Source organism: Bombina bombina, chromosome 11 (assembly GCF_027579735.1).
Source record: "Bombina bombina isolate aBomBom1 chromosome 11, aBomBom1.pri, whole genome shotgun sequence".
Lineage (NCBI taxonomy): Eukaryota > Metazoa > Chordata > Amphibia > Anura > Bombinatoridae > Bombina > Bombina bombina.
Window position 1 is genome coordinate 29394677 of NC_069509.1, and position 21656 is coordinate 29416332.

At 40.5% G+C, this 21656-nt stretch overlaps 1 protein-coding gene across 1 annotated transcript in view; it reads left to right on the plus strand.

Annotated features, from left to right (window-relative positions):
• LOC128641791 (microfibril-associated glycoprotein 4-like) overlaps positions 1–20985 on the plus strand; it is a 63229-nt gene extending 42244 nt beyond the window's left edge. Inside the window, exons 5-6 of the mRNA XM_053694325.1 lie at positions 6324–6506; positions 20294–20985. Of these exons, the coding sequence (XP_053550300.1) occupies positions 6324–6506; positions 20294–20541 (431 nt within the window). The 3' untranslated portion in view covers positions 20542–20985. The remainder of the gene's footprint in view (positions 1–6323; positions 6507–20293) is intronic.
• Positions 20986–21656: the final 671 nt, after the last annotated feature.

Sequence of the window (21656 nt, forward strand, 5' to 3'; positions counted from 1 at the left end):
ACCCTCTCTTCTACACTTCCCTCTCTTCTACACTTCCCTCTCTTCTACACTTCCCTCTCTTCTACACTTCCCTCTCTTCTACACTTCCCTCTCTTCTACACTTCCCTCTCTTCTACACTTCCCTCTCTTCTACACTTCCCTCTCTTCTACACTTCCCTCGCTTCTACACTTCCCTCTCTTCTACACTTCCCTCTCTTCTACACTCCCCTCTCTTTTACACTTCTTTCCTTTCTACACTTCCCTCTCTTCTACACTCCCCTCTCTTCTACACTCCCCTCTCTTTTACACTTCTTTCCTTTCTACACTCCCCTCTCTTCTACACTCCTCTCTCTTCTACACTTCCCTCTCTTCTACACTTCCCTCTCTTCTACACTTCCCTCTCTTCTACACTTCCCTCTCTTCTACACTTCCCTCTCTTCTACACTCCCCTCTCTTTTACACTTCTTTCCTTTCTACACTTCCCTCTCTTCTACACTCCCCTCACTTCTACACTTCCCTTGCTTCTTCACTTCCCTCTCTTCTACACTCCCCTCTCTTCTACACTTCCCTCTCTTCTACACTTCCCTCTCTTCTACACTCCCCTCTTTTCTATACTTTCCTCTCTTCTACACTTCCCTCTCTTCTACACTTCGCTCTCTTCTACACTTCCCTCTCTTCTACACTTCCTTCGCTTCTACACTCCCCTCTCTTTTACACTTCCCTCTCTTCGACACTTCCCTCTCTTCTACACTTTCCTCACTTCTACACTTTCCTCGATTTTACACTTCCCTCTCTTCTACACTCCCCTCTCTTCTACACTTCTTTCTTTTCTACACTTCCCTCTCTTCTACACTCCCCTCACTTCTACACTTCCCTTGCTTCTACACGTCCCTCTCTTCTACACTTCCCTCTCTTCTACACTTCCCTCTCTTCTACACTCCCCTCTCTTCTATACTTTCCTCTCTTCTACACTTCCCTCTCTTCTACACTTCCCTCGCTTCTACACTTCCCTCGCTTCTACACTTCCCTCGCTTCTACACTTTCCTCTCTTCTACACTTCCCTCTGTTCTACACTTCCCTCTCTTTTACACTCTCCTCGCTTCTACACTTTCCTTGCTTCTACACTTCCCTCTCTTCTACACTTTCCTCTCTTCTACACTTTCCTCTCTTCTACGATTTCCTCTCTTCTACACTTTCCTCTCTTTTACACTTTCCTCTCTTCTACACTTCCCTATTTTTTACACTTCCCTATTTTCTACACTTCCCTATTTTCTACACTTCCCTCTCTTCTACACTTCCCTCTCTTCTACAATACCCTCTCTTCTACAATTTCCTCTCTTCTACACTTCCTTCGCTTCTACACTTCCCTCGCTTCTACACTTCCCTCGCTTCTACACTTCCCTCTCTTCTACACTCCCCTCTCTTCTACACTCCCCTCCCTTCTACACTTCCCTCTCTTCTACACTTCCCTTTCTTCTACACTTCCCTCTCTTCTAGATTCCCCTCACTTCTACACTTCCCTCACTTCTACACTTCCCTCTCTTCTACACTCCCCTCACTTCTTCACTTCCCTCGCTTCTACACTTCCCTCTCTTCTACACTCCCCTCTCTTCGACACTTCCCTCTCTTCTATACTACCCTCTCTTCTACACTCCCCTCGCTTCTACACTTCCCTCGCTTCTACACTCCCCTCTCTTCTACACTTCCTTCTCCTCTAAACTTCCCTCTCCTCTACACTTCCCTCTCTTCTAGACTCCCCTCACTTCTACACTTCCCTCTCTTCTAGATTCCCCTCACTTCTACACTTCCCTTGCTTCTACACTTCCCTCTCTTCTACGCCCCCCCACTTCTACACTTCCCTCGCTTCTACACTCCCCTCTCTTCTACACTTCCCTCTCTTCTATACTACCCTCTCTTCTATACTTCCCTCTCTTCTACACTTTCCTCTCTTCTACACTTTCCTCTCTTCTACACTTCCCTCTCTTCTACACTCCCCTCTCTTCTACACTTCCCTCTCTTCTACACTCCCCTCTCTTTTACACTCCCCTCACTTCTACACTTACCTCTCTTCTATACTACCCTCGCTTCTACACTTCCCTTGCTTTTACACTTCCCTCGCTTCGCTTCTACAATTTCCTCTCTTCTACACTTCCCTCTCTTCTACGCTTCCCTCGCTTCTACACTTCCCTCGCTTCTACGCTTCCCTCTCTTCTACGCTTCCCTCGCTTCTACGCTTTCCTCTCTTCTACGCTTCCCTCGCTTCTACACTATCTTCTCTTCTAAACTTCCCTCTCTTCTACACTTCCCTCACTTCTACACTTTCCTTGCTTCTACACTTTCCTCTCTTCTACACTTCCCTCGGTTCTACACTTCCCTCTCTTCTACACTTCCCTAGCTTCTACGCTTTCCTCTCTTCTACACTCCCCTCTCTTCTATACTTCCTTCTCTTCTACGCTTCCCTCTCTTCTACACTTTCCTCTCTTCTACACTTCCCTCTCTTCTACACTTCCCTCTCTTCTACACTTCCCTCTCTTTTACACTTCCCTCGCTTCTACACTTCCCTTGCTTGTACACTTCCCTCTCTTCTACACTTCCCTCTCTTCTACACTTCCCTCTCTTTTACACTTCCCTCGCTTCTACACTTCCCTCGCTTCTACACTTCCCTTGCTTGTACACTTTCCTATCTTCTACACTTCCCTCTCTTCTACACTTCCCTCTCTTCTACACTTCCCTCTCTTCTACACTTCCCTCTCTTCTACACTTCCCTTGCTTTTACACTTCCCTCTCTTCTACACTTCCCTCTCTTCTACACTTCCCTCGCTTCTACACTTTCCTCTCTTTTACACTCCCCTCTCTTCTACACTTTCCTCTCTTCTACACTTCCCTCGCTTCTACACTTCCCTCGCTTCTACACTTCCCTTGCTTCTACACTTTCCTATCTTCTATGCTTCCCTCTCTTCTACACTTTCCTCTCTTCTACACTTCCCTCTCTTCTACGCTTTCCTCTCTTCTACACTTCCCTCTCTTCTACACTTCCCTCTCTTCTACACTTCCCTTGCTTCTACACTTTCCTCTCTTCTACACTTCCCTCGGTTCTACACTTCCCTCTCTTCTACACTTCCCTTGATTCTACACTTTCCTCTCTTCTACACTTCCCTCGGTTCTACACTTTCCTCTCTTCTACAATTCCCTCTCTTCTACACTTCCCTCTCTTCTACACTTCCCTCTCTTCTACACTTCCCTTGCTTCTACACTTTCCTCTCTTCTACACTTCCCTTAGTTCTACACTTCCCTCTCTTCTACACTTCCCTAGCTTCTACGCTTTCCTCTCTTCTACACTCCCCTCTCTTCTACACTTCCTTCTCTTCTACACTTCCCTCGCTTCTACACTTTGCTCTCTTCTACACTTTCCTCTCTTCTACACTTCCCTCTCTTCTATACTTTCTTCTCTTCTACACTTCCCTCTCTTCTACACTTCCCTCTCTTTTACACTTCCCTTGCTTCTACACTTCCCTTGCTTCTACACTTTCCTATCTTCTACACTTCCCTCTCTTCTACACTTCCCTCTCTTCTACACTTTCCTCTCTTCTACACTTCCCTCTCTTCTACACGTCCCTCTCTTCTACAATTCCCTCTCTTCTACACTTCCCTCTCTTCTTCACTTCCCTCTCTTCTACACTTCCCTCTCTTCTACACTTCCCTCGCTTCTACACTTCCCTCTCTTCTACACTTCCCTCGCTTCTACACTCCCCTCTCTTTTACACTCGTCTCTCTTCTACGCTTCCCTCTCTTCTACACTTCCCTCGCTTCCACACTTCCCTCTCTTCTACACTTCCCTCGCTTCTACGCTTCCCTCTCTTCTACACTTCCCTCTCTTCTACACTTCCCTCTCTTCTACACTTCCCTCTCTTCTACACTCCCCTCTTTTTTATACTTCCCTCTTTTCTACACTCCCTCTTTTCTACGCTTCCCTCTCTTCTACACTCCCCTCTCTTTTATACTTCCCTGTCTTCTACACTTTTCTCTCTTCTACACTTCCCTCTCTTCTACAATTCCCTCTCTTCTACACTTCCATCTCTTCTACACTTTTCTCTCTTCTACACTTCCCTCTCTTCTACACTTCCCTCTCTTCTACACTTCCCTCTCTTCTACACTTCCCTCGCTTCTACACTTTCCTCTCTTTTACACTCCCCTCTCTTCTACACTTTCCTCTCTTCTACACTTCCCTCGCTTCTACACTTCCCTCGCTTCTACACTTCCCTTGCTTCTACACTTTCCTATCTTCTATGCTTCCCTCTCTTCTACATTTTCCTCTCTTCTACACTTCCCTCTCTTCTACGCTTTCCTCTCTTCTACACTTCCCTCTCTTCTACACTTCCCTCTCTTCTACACTTCCCTTGCTTCTACACTTTCCTCTCTTCTACACTTCCCTCGGTTCTACACTTCCCTCTCTTCTACACTTCCCTTGATTCTACACTTTCCTCTCTTCTACACTTCCCTCGGTTCTACACTTTCCTCTCTTCTACAATTCCCTCTCTTCTACACTTCCCTCTCTTCTACACTTCCCTCTCTTCTACACTTCCCTCTCTTCTACACTTCCCTTGCTTCTACACTTTCCTCTCTTCTACACTTCCCTTGGTTCTACACTTCCCTCTCTTCTACACTTCCCTAGCTTCTACGCTTTCCTCTCTTCTACACTCCCCTCTCTTCTACACTTCCTTCTCTTCTACACTTCCCTCGCTTCTACACTTTGCTCTCTTCTACACTTCCCTCTCTTCTATACTTTCTTCTCTTCTACACTTCCCTCTCTTCTACACTTCCCTCTCTTTTACACTTCCCTCGCTTCTACACTTCCCTTGCTTCTACACTTTCCTATCTTCTACACTTCCCTCTCTTCTACACTTCCCTCTCTTCTACACTTTCCTCTCTTCTACACTTCCCTCTCTTCTACACGTACCTCTCTTCTACAATTCCCTCTCTTCTACACTTCCCTCTCTTCTACACTTCCCTCTCTTCTACACTTCCCTCGCTTCTACACTTCCCTCTCTTCTACACTTCCCTCGCTTCTACACTCCCCTCTCTTTTACACTCATCTCTCTTCTACGCTTCCCTCTCTTCTACACTTCCCTCGCTTCCACACTTCCCTCTCTTCTACACTTCCCTCGCTTCTACGCTTCCCTCTCTTCTACACTTCCCTCTCTTCTACACTTCCCTCTCTTCTACACTTCCCTCTCTTCTACACTCCCCTCTTTTTTATACTTCCCTCTTTTCTACACTCCCTCTTTTCTACGCTTCCCTCTCTTCTACACTCCCCTCTCTTTTATACTTCCCTGTCTTCTACACTTTTCTCTCTTCTACACTTCCCTCTCTTCTATAATTCCCTCTCTTCTACACTTCCATCTCTTCTACACTTTTCTCTCTTCTACACTTCCCTCTCTTCTACAATTCCCTCTCTTCTACACTTCCCTCTCTTCTACACTTCCCTCTATTCTACACTTTCCTCTCTTCTACACTTCCCTCTCTTCTACACTTTCCTCTCTTCTACACTTCCCTCTCTTCTACACTTCCCTCTCTTCTACACTTTCCTCTCTTCTACACTTCCCTCTCTTCTACATTTCCCTCTTTTCTACACTTCCCTCAATTCTACACTTCCCTCTCTTCTACACTTATCTTGCTTCTACACTCCCCTCTCTTTTACACTCTTCTCTCTTCTACGCTTCCCTCTCTTCTACACTTCCCTCGCTTCTACACTTCCCTATCTTCTACACTTCCCTCACTTCTACACTCCCCTCTCTTTTACACTCTTCTCTCTTCTACACTTCCCTCTCTTCTACACTTCCCTCGCTTCTACACTTCCCTCTCCTCTACACTTCCCTCACTTCTACACTCCCTTCTTTTTACACTCTTCTCTCTTCTACACTTCCCTCTCTTCTACACTCCCCTCTCTTTTATACTTCCCTCTTTTCTACACTTCCCTCTCTTCTACACTTCCCTCGCTTCTACACTTCCCTCTCCTCTACACTTCCCTCACTTCTACACTCCCTTCTTTTTACACTCTTCTCTCTTCTACACTTCCCTCTCTTCTACACTCCCCTCTCTTTTATACTTCCCTCTTTTCTATACTTCCCTCTGTTCTACACTTCCCTCTCTTTTACACTTCTCTCTTTTCTACACTTTCCTTTCTAACCTATTTTAGGACCCCAACTTTAGCCTCACTAAGCAATCCATTTGCCTGACTTTCTTCTGGTTTCCAGTCTCAAGACCTCACTAAAAACTACAGAAGTTCTCCTCTGCCTGAGGAAACTCATTTACACTAAATAATGTAACGTATTTTCTGTCTACAGGTCTTCACAATATGTACCAGTTAACTCTAAGGAAGAAATATGAGTTGAGAGTTGACCTGGGAGATTTTGAGAATAACAAGACATTTGCTAGATATGCTGATTTCTCTCTCTCACCCAACGCTATTAACCCTGAGGAGGATGGATACACCCTGTATGTGGATGGTTTCATTGATGGGGGAGCAGGTATGTGCAATATCATGTAAATACCACCAGGTGGCAGTGTTACCTCTAAAAATTCTTTAGGAATACCGTTTTCAATAATATAGGCCTCAATCACAATCTATCAGCAGCAGCTTTTTTAGTTTTTTTTGGTCCAGAAAAGCTACTTTTCAATTCAGGGCAATCAAATTAAAGCGTTTTTGGCTGATTCTTTTATTCGCAAATGGGTTTTCGGATCTTGAACAAAAACACTATTTTTCCTATGGAACTGCAAAGTTCTCTCCGATCACAAGGCATTTTTGTGTTACTTTTAAAGGGACGTTGTAAACTAGATTTTTATTTGCATAGCTGTTTTGTAGATGACCATTTATACAGCCCATCTGAAGTCTTTTTGTAACAGTGTATAGTTTTGCTTATTTTTAACCCTTTGAGTGCTAATGACGGCTCTGAGCCGTCACAGAGTTTCTCACTCTGGTGCTAATGACGGCTCAGAGCCGTCATGAGCACTCTCCCACCTTGAGGGAGATCTGGGGGCTCCTAACCGCTCCTACCCGGCGATCGTGCCTGTAGAGTGACAGACATTGCCGGGGCTTCAGGTGATGCGCGGTGACATCACGTGCAATAACGTGATGATGTCACCGCGCAACTTTATTTATACTTAACAGTCGGCTAGATTACGAGTTTTGTGTTAGAGGCTATGCGGTGCTAACGAGCAGTTTATGCTCACCGCTCACTTACAGACAGCGCTGATATTACGGGTTTTTACAAACCCGGCGTTAACAGACAAGAAGTGAGCGTTGAGCAAAATTTTGCTCCACATCTCACTCCAATACCAGCGCTGCTTACGTTAGCGGTGAGCTGGTGTAACATGCTTGTGCACGATTTCCCCATAGAAATCAACGGGGAGAGCCGTCTTAAAAAAAAAGGCTAACACCTGAAAAAAAGCAGCGTTTAGCTCCTAACTCTGCCTCATTGATTCCTATGGGGAAATAGCAGTTATGTCTACAGCTAACACCCTAACGTGAACCCCGAGTCTAAACACCCCTAATCTTACACTTATTAACCCCTAATCTGCCACCCCCGACATCGTCGCCACCTACATTATATTATTAATCCCTAATCTGCCGCTCTGGACACCGCCGACACCTACATTATACTTATTAACCCCTAATCTGCTGCCCCCAACATCGCCGACACCTACATTATATTTATTAACCCCTAATCTGCTGCCCCCAACGTTGCTACCACTATTCTAAATGTATTAACCCCTAAACCTAAGTCTAACCCTAACCCCCCTAACTTAAATATAATTTAAATAAATCTAAATAAAATTACTATAATTAACTAAATTATTCCTATTTAAAAAATAAATATTTACCTATAAAATAAACCCTAAGCTAGCTACAATATAACTAATAGTTACATTGTAGCTAGCTTAGGGTTTATTTTTATTTTACAGGCAAGATTGTATTTATTTTAAATAGGTACAATAGTTATTAAATAGTTATTAACTATTTAATAAATACCTAGATAAAATAAATACAAATTTAACTGTAAAATAAAACCTAATCTAAGTTACACTAACACCTAACCTTACACTACAATTAAATAAATTACCTAAATTAAATACAATTAAATACAATTATCTTAAGTACAAAAAACACAAACACTAAATTACAGAAAATAATAAACAAATTACAAGATTTTTAAACTAATTACACCTAATCTAATCCCCCTAACAAAATAGAAAAGACCCCCCAAAATAAAAAAAGCCCTACCCTTTACTAAATTACAAATCACCCTTAAAAGGACCTTTTGTGGGGCATTGCCACAAAGTAATCAGCTCTTTTAACTGTAAAAAAATTACAAATCCCCCCCAACATTAAAACCCACCACCCACACAACCAACCCTACTCTAAAACCCACCCAATACCCCCTTAAAAAAAACTAACACTAACACCTTAAAGGTCAACTTACCAGAAGAAGTCTTCATCCAACCGGGCCAAAGTCCTCAACAAAGCCGGGAGAAGTCTTCATCCAAGCCGGGCGAAGTGGTCCACCAGACGGGCAGAAGTCTTTATCCAGACCGCATCTTCTATCTTCATCCATCCGGCGCGGAGCGGGTCCATCTTCAAGACATCTGACGCAGAGCATCCTCTTCTTTCCACGGCTACTGAAGAATAAAGGTACCTTTAAGTGACGTTATCCAAGATGGCGTCCCTTCAATTCCGATTGGCGGATATAATTCTATCAGCCATTCGGAATTAAGGTAGAAAAAATCATATTGGCTGATGCAATCAGCCAATAGGATTGAAGTTCAATCCTATTGGCTGATCCAATCAGCCAATAGGATTGAGCTGGCATTCTATTGGCTGTTCCAATTGGCCAATTGGAATTGAAGGGATGCCATCTTGGATGACGTCACTTAAAGGTACCTTCATTCTTCAGTCACCGTGGAAAGAAGAGGATGCTCCGCGTCGGATGTCTTGAAGATGGACCCGCTCCGCACCGGATGGATGAAGATAGAAGATGCCGTCTGGATGAAGACTTCTGCCCGTCTGGAGAACCACTTTGCCCGGCTTGGATGAAGACTTCTCCCGGCTTCGTTGAGGACTTCGGCCCGGTTGGATGAAGACTTCTCCCGGTAAGGTGATCTTCAAGGGGTTTGTGTTAGGTTTTTTTAAGGGGGTATTGGGTGGGTTTTAGAGTAGGGTTGGTTGTGTGGGTGGTGTGTTTTAATGTTGGGGGGGGATTTGTAATTTTTTACAGTAAAAGAGCTGATTACTTTGGGGCAATGCCCCGCAAAAGGCCCTTTTAAGGGCTATTTGTAATTTAGTGTAGGGTAGGGCTTTTTTTATTTTGGGGGGTCTTTTTTATTTTGTTAGGGGGATTAGATTAGGTGTAATTAGTTTAAAAATCTTGTAATTTGTTTATTATTTTCTGTAATTTAGTGTTTGTTTGTTTTTGTACTTTAGATAATTTTATTTAATTGTATTTAAATGTATTTAATTTAGTGAATTAATTTAATTATAGTGTAGTGTTAGGTGTTAGTGTAACTTAGGTTAGGTTTTATTTCACAGGTACTTTTGTATTTATTTTAACTTGGTAGTTATTAAATAGTTAATAACTATTTAGTAGCTATTCTATCTAGTTAAAATAAATACAAACTTGCCTGTAAAATAATAATAAACCCTAAGAAAGCTACAATGTAACTATTATTTATATTGTAGCTAGCTTAGGGTTTATTTTACAGGTAAGTATTTAGTTTTATATAGGAATAATTTAGTTAATTATAGTAATTTTTATTTAGATTTATTTATGTTAGGGGGGGTTAGGGTTAGACTTAGATTTAGGGGATAATAACTTTAATATAGTGGCGGTGACGTTGGGGGCAGCAGATTAGGGGTTAAAAAATGTAGGTAGGTGTCGGCGATGTTAGGGATGGCAGATTAGGGGTTAATAATATTTAACTAATGTTTGCGAGGCAGGAGTACGGCGGTTTAGGGGTTAATATATTTATTATAGTGGCGGCGATGTCCGGTACGGCAGATTAGGGGTTAAAAAATGTATTTTAGTATTTGCGATGCGGGGGGGTCTCGGTTTAGGGGTTAATAGGTAGTTTATGGGTGTTAGTGTACTTTTTAGCACTTTAGTTAAGAGTTTTATGCTACGGCATTGTACCATAAAACTGTTAGCTTCTGACTTTAAAATGCGGTACCAGTCTTGACAGGAGAGGGTGTACCGCTCATTTTTTGTCAGACTTGTAATAGAAATGTACTTATATATGTCTTCACATTAATTTGTACAAAACACTCTGTTATGTTATATAATCACATATTTATTGCTGGATCTATAGCTTTGTTTTTCTAGACTAACTCATTGTCGAAATTAGGTTTGGATATAACCTATACCATCTATATGTGTTAAAATGTAAAGTTTAAACTTCATTAGAATGAGCTTAAAGAATCATTTCAATCATTTGAACATAAAGTGATATATTAGTTCATACATTATTGAAGGGTTAACTTTGATTCTAGGAGGTGTGTCATTGTTCCGCCCCGAGTAAAAAGAGGTTCTTTGTTTTTAGCCTATTAACTGGTTCCAAGGGGTATTTAACCTCATTTGGAGCAAGTGACTGCAGCTACGACTACGGCCTTTAGAGCCGAAACGCGTCAGCAGGCAGTCCTTGGGGTGGAACACACACCACTCATGTATCTAGGGATCCGCTATGTCATTATTGTAATGATGAACTTTTAATATTTCTTCAAATAAAGATATCTGAAACTCCATCCGTATCCAGTGCATCCGACTATTTGTATTATTGTAATACCGGCGTCATGCAAGTCCATTGAAAAAATAGGATACGCAATTTACATAAGTGAATTTGCGGTATTTTCAAGTCTGGCCAAAAAAGTGAGCGGTACACCTGTACTTGCAAGACTCGTAATACCAGCGGGCTTTAAAAAGCAGCGTTAGGACCAGTGTTCCCTCTAAGGACAGTTTTGTGTGCAGCCCAGCAGTGAAACAGTTAACAAGAGAACCATACCTTGCCATCTACATTGTGTAGTGTTTGCTAATTGCAGGGTGTGGTTACCTAATTAACTGTTTCACTGCTGGGCCGCACACAAAACTGGCCTTAGAGGGAACACTGGTTAGGACCTCTCAATGCTGCTTTTTAACCCTACCACAAAACATATAATCTAGCTGAAGGAGGAGGGGGCATGCTGCTTAGAAGCCTGTATCTCAGGCATCTAAGCAGCTACAGACCCCCAAGACCCACTGTTGGAAAGGTAATCATCTAACCTTTCCAACAGTGTATGTCTTGGAGGTCTGTAAAAAAAAATGTTTTCAAAAATTAAAAAAAATGTTTTCAAAAATTTAAAAAAACATAGAAAATATTAGCACCCAGGTGGGAAAGTGCTTAGCACTCAAAGGGTTAAACAAAATTGCACTGATTTTCAGACTCCTAACCAAACCCCACAGTGTCAGATGTATACTCACGTTTACAGACTCCTGCTGGCTCCTGTTTGTGTTATCTGTATTTTCATATGCAGGGAAGGGGGGGAGGGGGAGGTCTGCTATTCCTGTTTTCCTAGCCCCTTTCATTGGGTGTCCTAGCCTAACCTCATCAACAATGCTAAACTGGGAGCTTCTAAGTAAGTTTTTTAAATGATTTATACTGATTTTTAGATCAGTATCTGTGCATATTCTTCTTTATAGTAGTGTACATGCAGTTATATGAAAATTGGTATACACTGTTCCTTTAACAGTTTTTCAAGCCTAGTTTACAAACAGTCTTTTTTTGCACATATGTCAAACACTGAAATGGTCACAGGATTTCATTTTTAATATTTGATTGCAAGTCACACTTGCACTGTCAGGATTGTGACTAACAGTAGTAGTGTTTTTTAAATCGTTTTTTTTTACAGGAGATTGCTTAGTCGCGGCTTTCACAGTTAATTATTGTATTCTGTTTCCATCCCCACCACTGCTAACCCATCTGAATGTATCTTGTGGGCAGGATGGGCAGACTGAGCACTGTTTTTCTATTGCTACATGGTTAATTTACAACTTTCACAATTATTGTTTTACACAAAAGTTCTATTGTTTTTTAAAGGACCATCTCCATTTTGGTGTGAACTGTAAACAAAATGGTGACTATGAGTTTTATACAAAACACATAATATATTTTTTACTGGATTTGAACATTCTTTAAACTGTAACTTGTAAGCCCGCTTCCTTGCTACTTTGTCCAATTTTTTGTTCTATTCAAGTTTTATAGTCCAAAATTTTCGTTTCAACATTTTTTTTTATTAAACCTGGAAACAATCATTTAATTATTTTTTTAAAGAACATGAGCAAACTCTTTAATACTGAAACAATATGCTGTGTGATACAGAACAAAATGTTCCCTCAAGTCATAGAACACTCTAAACAACGCTTTCATCTGATTAGAATTCCGCTGGTATATTGTTAACACACGACAAAAGGAGTTGAAAAGCAGGTGATAAACGGGGGTCACAAGTTACTGGAATAGCTATAATGTATTATAAAAAAGCCACGGACAGAATTTCTTATTGGAATGAGGTTTACGTGCCAATGCCAAGGAATATATTAAATGTAATACACAGAGCTACCACTATGTGGCAGTGTGCTATAGTATCATTCTGTCCATCTCATTAACAACATAGGAATTGTTTTAAATGTACCTTAAATTCTATTATGCACATGAAAAAGCACCAGTTAAACATGATTAAATATTTTAGCATGAGAAAGGTTAATCTTAAAGCTCTCTCCTATAGCCCCCAATGAGAGCTTGCTTTTTGGCTCTTGTTTATTGTTTGCCAATTAGTTAAAGGGATGGTCTACTTACAATGTTTTATTGTTTAAAAAGATAGATAATCCCTTTATTACCCATTCCCCAGTTTTGCATAACCAACACAGTTATATTAATACACTTTTTACCTCTGTGATTACCTTGTATCTAAGCCTCTGCAGACTGCTCCTTATCTCAGTTATATTAATATACTTTTTACCTCAGTGATTACCTTGTATCTAAGCCTCTGCAGACTGCCCCCTTATCTCAGTTATATTAATATACTTTTTACCTCTGTGATTGCCTTGTATCTAAGCCTCTGCAGACTGCCCCCTTATCTCAGTTATATTAATACACTTTTTACCTCTATGATTACCTTGTATCTAAGCCTCTGCAGACTGCCCTCTTATTTCAGTTCTTTTGACAGACTTGCATTTTAGCCAATCAGTGCTGACTCCACAGGAGTAGGCACAATGTTACCTATATGGCACACATGAACTCATGAGATAAGAGGCAGCCTTCAAGGGTTTAGAAATTTGCATATGAGCCTACCTAGGTTTATCTTTCAGCAAAGAATACCAAGAAAACAAAGCAAATTTGATGATAAAGGTAAATTTGAAAGTTGTTAAAAATCACATGCCCTATCTGAATCATGAAAGTTTAGTTTTGACTAAACTGTCCCTTGTGGCTCTTTGTTAGTTTTTTGAATTGACGATATTTAAGCAAGATAGGGATGTGTTTAAATGTGTTAAAGGCACATAACCGTAAAAACGGAAAGTCACATGCACATAGGGTTGCTAACTGTCCTCCATAAAAATACTGGGCACAAGTAGTAAGTGGAGTCAAACAATAGCCCCCCAAATCCTTCCTTAGACCCCCACCGTTGACCCCATATATATATTTTCACAAGTGATCAGTTATTTTATCCCGTTAGCGGCCAGTAACATACAAATGAATTCATTTTCCTGTTTGGGTGCCATAAACACATGTACATAGTATTGATTTGACCCTCTTAACTTCCAGTACACAAAATATCCTCTAGCGCTGTCATTGGCTGCCAGTAACTCATATACTAGACCATGTTTGTATTGCATAGAAACATAGGAGGTCTTTAACATTTTGTTGAGACTCAAGGGACTTTAAGTCTCCAGTGCTTTTTGTTTGTTTTACTGGACAGCCTATAGAAATACCGGACTGTCCAGTTGAGAATTGGACACCTGACAACCTTATGTGCACACTGCATTTCACATTTAAGAGGATCATTTTTGCAGAAGATTTATATAAGCAGTTTTTTTTGTGCTGCACATTCAAACTATACAGCCTCTTACAGAGCTGGAGGTGGCGTCTATTGTATTGACTTATTTCTTTCATGTAATTTGCAAGAGTCCATGAGCTAGTGACGTATGGGATATACTATCCTACCAGGAGGGGCAAAGTTTCCCAAACCTCAAAATGCTTATAAATACACCCCTCACCACACCCACAATTCAGTTTTACAAACTTTGCCTCCTATGGAGGTGGTGAAGTAAGTTTGTGCTAAGATTTCTACGTTGATATGCGCTTCTCAGCATTGTTGAAGCCCGATTCCTCTCAGAGTACAGCGAATGTCAGAGGGACGTGAAGGGAGTATCACTTATTGAATATGATGATTTCCCTAGGGGGGATCTATTTCATAGGTTCTCTGTTATCGGTTGTAGAGATTCATCTCCTACCTCCCTTTTCAGATCGACGATATACTCTCATATTCTATTACCTCTACTGATAACCGTTTCAGTACTGGTTTGGCTATCTGCTATATGTAGATGGGTGTCTTCAGGTAAGTATGTTTTTATTACTTAAGACACTCTCAGCTATGGTTTGGCACTTTATGTATTTATATAAAGTTTTAAATATATGTATTGTACTTATATTTGCCATGAGTCAGGTTTCAGTATATTTCCTTTTGCAGACTGTCAGTTTCATATCTGGGAAATGCATTTTTTATGGAAAACGTATTTCTTACCTGGGGTGTAGTCTTTTTTCAATTGACTGTCATTTTCAAATTTGCGGGCAGAATTAGGCTCGCGAGGGCACAAAATGCTAAAGTTGCGTCATTCTTGGCGCGAGATTTTTTTGCCGGGAAGTTACGTTCATTGATGCAAATTCGTCATTTCCGGCGTCTTAGTTGACGCCGGGTCCCTTCACAAGGTTGCGTCATCTATGACACGAGTGCGTCGTTTCCAGACGTTTTTGCCGCCAAAAAATATTTTTTCTGTTGTGCGTCATACTTGACGCCAAATATTTTCATTATTTAAGACCCCATTCTTTATTGCCTCCTGCCTTTTTTATGTCAGAGGGCTATGCATTTTTTCCCTTTCCTGAAACTGCCATATAAGGAAATTGATAATTTTGATTCATATGTTGTTTTTTCTCTTATATTTGCAAGATGTCTCAATCTCATACTGTCTCAGAAATCACTGTTGGAACCCTGCGGCCTGATAACAGTTCTACCAAAGCTAAGTGCATTTGTTGTAAATTTGTGGAGGCTATACCTCCAGCTGTGGTTTGTAATAGTTGTCATGATAAACTTTTATATGCAGAGAATGTATCCATCAGTAGTAGTTCATTACCTGTTGCTGTTCCCTCTACATCTAATGCGCAAGATATACCTGTAAATTTAAAAGAATTTATTTCTGATTCTATTCAGAAGGCTTTGTCTGCCATTCCGCCTTCTAACAAACGTAAAATGTCTTTTAAAACTTCTCATAAGGTTGATGAAATTTCAAATGACCAGCAACATACTGAATTATCCTTCTCTGATGAGGATCTATCTGATTCAGAAGATCCTGCCTCAGATATTGACACTGACAAATCCTCTTATTTATTTAAATTGGAGTATATTCGTTCTTTGTTAAAAGAAGTGTTGTTTACATTGGATATGGAGGAAACTAGTCCTCTTGATATTAAAACTAGTAAACGTTTAAATTCTGTTTATACACCTCCTGTGGTTATTCCAGAGGTTTTTCCAGTTCCTGATGCTATTTCTGATATGATTTCTAAGGAATGGGATAAGCCTGGTACTTCTTTTATTCCTTCTTCAAGGTTTAAAAAATTGTATCCTTTGCCAGAAGTTAGACTGGAGTTTTGGGAAAAGATCCCCAAGGTTGATGGGGCTATCTCTACTCTTACTAAACGTACTACTATTCCTATGGAAGATAGTACTTCTTTTAAAGATCCTTTAGATAGGAAACTTGAATCTTATCTAAGGAAAGCTTATTTATATTCAGGTCATCTTCTTAGGCCTGCAATTTATTTGGCTGATGTTGCAGCTGCTTCAACTTTTTGGTTAGATACTTTAGCGCAACAAGTATTGGATCATGATTTGTCTAGCATTGTTAAGTTGGTTCAACATGCTAATAATTTCATTTGTGATGCCATTTTTGATATTATCAAAATTGATGTTAAATCAATGTTAGCTATTTTAGCTAGAAGAGCTTTGTAGCTTAAATCTTGGAATGCTGATATGACTTCTAAGTCCAGATTGCTATCTCTTTCTTTCCAAGGTAATAAATTATTTGGTTCTCAGTTGGACTTAATAATTTCAACTGTTACTAGGGGGAAGAGAGTTTTTTTGCCTCAGGATAAAAAACCTAAGGGTAAATCTAAAGCTTCTAACCGTTTTCGTTCCTTTCGAGAAAATAAGGAACAGAAACCTAATCCTTCCCCCAAGGAATCTGCTTCCAATTGGAAGCCTTCTTCAAATTGGAATAAATCCAAGCCATTTAAGAGATCAAAACCAGCCCCCAAGTCCGCATGAAGGTGCGGCCCTCATTCCAGCTCAGTTGGTAGGGGGCAGATTAAAAAATTTCAAAGATGTTTGGATCAATTCGGTCCAAAATCATTGGATTCAGAGTATTGTCTCTCAGGGGTACAGAATAGGATTCAGAGTAAGACCGCCTGTGAGAAGATTTTTTCTCTCACGTATTCCGGCAAACCCAGTAAAGGCTCAGGTTTTCCTGAAGTGTGTTTCAGACCTGGAGTTATCAGGGGTAATCATGCCAGTTCCATTTCAGGAACAGGGTCTGGGGTTTTATTCACATCTATTCATTGTCCCAAAGATGAAAATTCATTCAGACCAGTTTTGGATCTAAAGATTTTGAATCGATATGTAAGAGTACCAACTTTCAAAATGGTGACTATAAGGACTATTCTGCCTTTTGTTCAGCAAGGGCATTATATGTCCACAATAGGCTTACAGGATGCATATCTTCATATTCCGATTCATCCAGATCACTATCAGTTCCTGAGATTCTCTTTTCTAGACAAGCATTACCAATTTGTTGCTTTTCCTTTTGGCCTAGTGACAGCTCCAAGAATCTTTTCAAAGGTTCTAGGTGCCCTACTCTCTGTAATCAGAGAGCGGGGTATTGCGATGTTTCCTTATTTGGACGATATCTTGGTACTCGCTCAGTCTTTACGTTCTGCAGAATCTCACACGAATCAACTAGTGTTATTTCTTCGAAGACATGGTTGGAGGATCATTTTACCAAAAAGTTATTTGATTCCTCAGACAAAGGTAACCTTTTTAGGTTTCCAGATAGTCTCAGTGTCCATGACTTTGTCTCTAACAGACACGAGATGAATAAAATTAGCTTCAGCTTGTCGGAACCTTCAGTCTCAGTCATTCCCTTCAGTAGCTATCTGCATGGAAGTTTTAGGTCTCATGACTGCAGCATCGTACGCAATCCCCTTTGCTCATTTTCATATGAGACCTCTCCAGCTTTGTATGCTGAACCAATGGTGCAGGGATTATGCAAGGATATCACAATTAATATCCTTAAATCCCAATGTTCGACTTTCTGTGACTTGGTGGTTAGATCACCATCGTATAATTTTAGGGGCCTCTTTCATCTGTCCAACCTGGACTGTGATCACAACAGATGCGAGTCTTTCAGGTTGGGGAGCTGTTTGGGGATCTCTGACAGCACAAGGGGTTTGGAAATCTCAAGAGGCGAGATTACCAATCATTACTTTGGAACCCAGGGGATTCTCAGGGCACTTCAGTTTTGGCCTCTGTTGAAGAGAGAACCGTTCATTTGTTTTCAGACAGACAATATCACAACTATGGCATATGTCAATCATCAGGGTGGGACGCACAGTCCTCATGCTATGAAAGAAGTATCTCAGATACCTGTTTGGGCGGAATCCAGCTCCTGTCTAATTTTTGCGGTTCATATCCCAGGTATAGACAATTGGGAAGCGGATTACCTCAGTCATCAAATTTTACATCCTGGAGAATGGTCTTTCCACCCAGATGTGTTTTCTCAAATTGTTCAGATGTGGGGGCTTCCAGAAATAGATCTGATGGCATCTCATCTAAACAAAAAACTTCCCAGGTACCTGTCCAGGTCCAGGGATTCTCAGGCAGAAGCAATGGATGCAATGACACTTCCTTGGTGTTATCAACCTGCTTATATTTTCCCGCCTATAGTTCTTCTTCCAAGAGTGATCTCCAAAATCATCATGGAGCAATCGTTTGTGCTGCTGGTAGCTCCAGCATGACCTCACAGGTTTTGGTATGCGGATCTTGTTCGGATGTCCAGTTGCCAACCTTGGCCACTTCCACTAAGGTCAGACCTTCTATCTCAAGGTCCATTTTTCCAGCAGGATCTCAAATCATTAAATTTGAAGGTATGGAAATTGAACGCTTAGTGCTTAGTCATAGAGGTTTCTCTGACTCAGTGATTAATACTATGTTGCAGGCTCGTAAATCTGTTTCTAGAAAGATTTATAATCGAGTTTGGAAGACTTACATTTCATGGTGTTCTTCTCATAAATTCTCTTGGCATTCTTTTAGAATTCCTAGAATGTTACAGTTTCTTCAGGATGGTTTGGATAACAGTTTGTCTGCAAGTTCCTTGAAAGGACAAATCTCTGCTCTTTCTGTTTTATTTCACAGAAAGATTGCTAAACTTCCTGATATTAATTGTTTTGTGCAGGCTTTGGTTCGTATCAAGCCTGTCATTAGATCAATCTCTCCTCCTTGGAGTCTTAATTTAACTTTGAAGGCTTTACAGGCTCCTCCGTTTGAGCCTATGCATTCTTTGGACATTAAACTACTTTCTTGGAAAGTGTTGTTTCTTTTGGCCATCTTTTCTGCTAGAAGAGTTTCTGAATTATCTGCTCTCTTTCCTTTTCTGATTTTTCATCAGGATAAGGTGTTTTTTTCGGACTTTATTTAAATTCTTACCTAAGGTTGTGAATTCTAACAACATTAATAGAGAAATTGTTGTCCCTTCCTTGTGTCCTAATTCTAAGAATTCTATGGAGAGATCCTTACATTCTTTGGATGAGGTAAAAGCTTTGAAATATTATGTTGAAGCTACTAAAGATTTCAGGAAGACTTCTAGTCTATTTGTTATATTTTCTGGTTCTAGGAAAGGTCAGAAGGCTGTTGCCTTGGCTTTGTGGTTAAGCTTTTGATTCATCAAGCTTAATTGGAGTCGGGTCAAGCCCCGCCTCAGAGAATTACAGCTCATTCTACTAGTCTCCACTTCGTGGGCTTTTAAGAATGAAGCTTCAGTTGATCAGATTTGCAAAGCAGCAACTTGATCTTCTTTGCATACATTTACTAAATTCTACCAATTTGATGTATTTGCTTCTTTGGAAGCAGTTTTTGGTAGAAAAGTTCTTCCGGCAGCTGTTTCAGTTTGATTCTGCTGCTTATGTTTTAAGTTTTTCTTTTCATTTATGAGAATAAACTTATATTTTGGGTTGTGGATAAAAAAAATTTCAGCAAAAAATGGTTGTTTTTATTTTTATCCCTCCCTCTCTAGTGACTCTTGCATGGAGTTCCACATCTTGGGTATTGCTATCCCATACATCACTAGCTCATTGACTCTTGCCAATTACATGAAAGAAAACATAATATATGTAAGAACTTACCTGATAAATTCATTTCTTTCATATTGGCAAGAGTTCATGAGGCCAACCCCTTTTTATGGTGGTTATGATTTTTTTGTATAAAGCAGAATTATTTCCAAATTCCTTTGTTAATGGTTTTTACTCCTTTCTTTATCACCCCGCTACTTGACTATTCGTTAAACTGAATTGTGGGTGTGGTGAGGGGTGTATTTATAGGCATTTTGAGGTTTGGGAAACTTTGCCTCTCCTGGTAGGATTGTATATCCCATACGTCACTAGCTCATGGACTCTTGCCAATATGAAAGAAATTAATTTATCAGGTAAGTTCTTACATAAATTATGTTTTTACATCATCGTCAATGAGACATAAGCCCGAGCTGGCTCTCCGAGCAGGCTGGTATACAGGCATGAGTATGTAAGCTAAGCATCTGGACACAGTACCACTAGTGTTTACTAGAGCTGCAGAGTCTGTTGGCGCTCTACAAATAAATGATAATAATAAATAATATAATGTCCATTAAATATAAATTATATTAAGTTTTACTATTATAAATATAAATGATCAGCACTAACATTCCTGTGCATTTTGCAGGTGATGCTCTAAGCTATCACAACGGGATGAAATTCTCCACCTATGACAGTGACCGGGATGTCTACCTTCAGAATTGTGCTTCTCTGTCTGCTGGCGGTTTCTGGTTTAAGGCATGTCACCTGGCCAACCTCAATGGGCCCTATCTCCGTGGTGCCCATCTCTCTTATGGGAGCGGCATTATCTGGTCCCAGTGGAGGGGTCTCTATTATTCTCTAAAGACCACTGAAATGAAGATACGTCGTGTGTGACATTTCCCTTGTGACACTTGATCCTATAAATGTATCTGTATTGTCCTTTTATCCCCAACCAACACCAGCGGTGCTTTAACTCATGACCTTACTGTTCTGTCTCCACTTGAAACCCCAAACGTTCCTCTATTTCATGCACAATGGGATAGCCAGCAGTTTTCTGTAGATTTGTAATCTTGGTGCATTTTATCCTCTGTCCAGCTAGGCCCTCCTGGGTGTCTTTTTCTGCATGAACCTTCTTGCTTGATCTATGACCTTTACAGAAGTTATGACATTACAATCTCTACTTGAAATACCAAATACTACTGCTCTCTCATGTCAATTGGGATCTGCCACTACTGTCATATACTGTCATTTAATCTTAATGTAGCTCTTGTTATCTTATCTGCATGAACTTACAATTTTGAAATATGATATTTGCAGTAATATAAGTCTGTTATTTCAGGTTTTGTGTTTGTCTTTTGGATTTTCAGAGAAAACTGTGTTTTTATTTTATTTCCTATTCTTGGCATGAGTGTTTATTGGCTGGAGGTTGAGTATGTGCTACAGTATAATGCAACATCAGATTACCAGTAATGGAGCTAGGAAGTGTCAGCGGCCCTGAAGTTACAAGACATCGAAGACATAACCATCAAGTACATTAAAGTATAGCACACACCTACAGACACACTCTTAAAGGGACGTAATACTTGTATGCTAAATCACTTGAAAGTGATGCAGCATATCTGTAAAAAGCTGACATGAAAATATCACCTGATCATCTCTGTGTAAAAAACAGAATTTATGTTTACCTGATAAATTACTTTCTCCAACGGTGTGTCCGGTCCACGGCGTCATCCTTACTTGTGGGATATTCTCTTCCCCAACAGGAAATGGCAAAGAGCCCAGCAAAGCTGGTCACATGATCCCTCCTAGGCTCCGCCTTCCCCAGTCATTCGACCGACGTAAAGGAGGAATATTTGCATAGGAGAAACCATATGATACCGTGGTGACTGTAGTTAAAGAAAATAAATTATCAGACCTGATTAAAAAACCAGGGCGGGCCGTGGACCGGACACACCGTTGGAGAAAGTAATTTATCAGGTAAACATAAATTCTGTTTTCTCCAACATAGG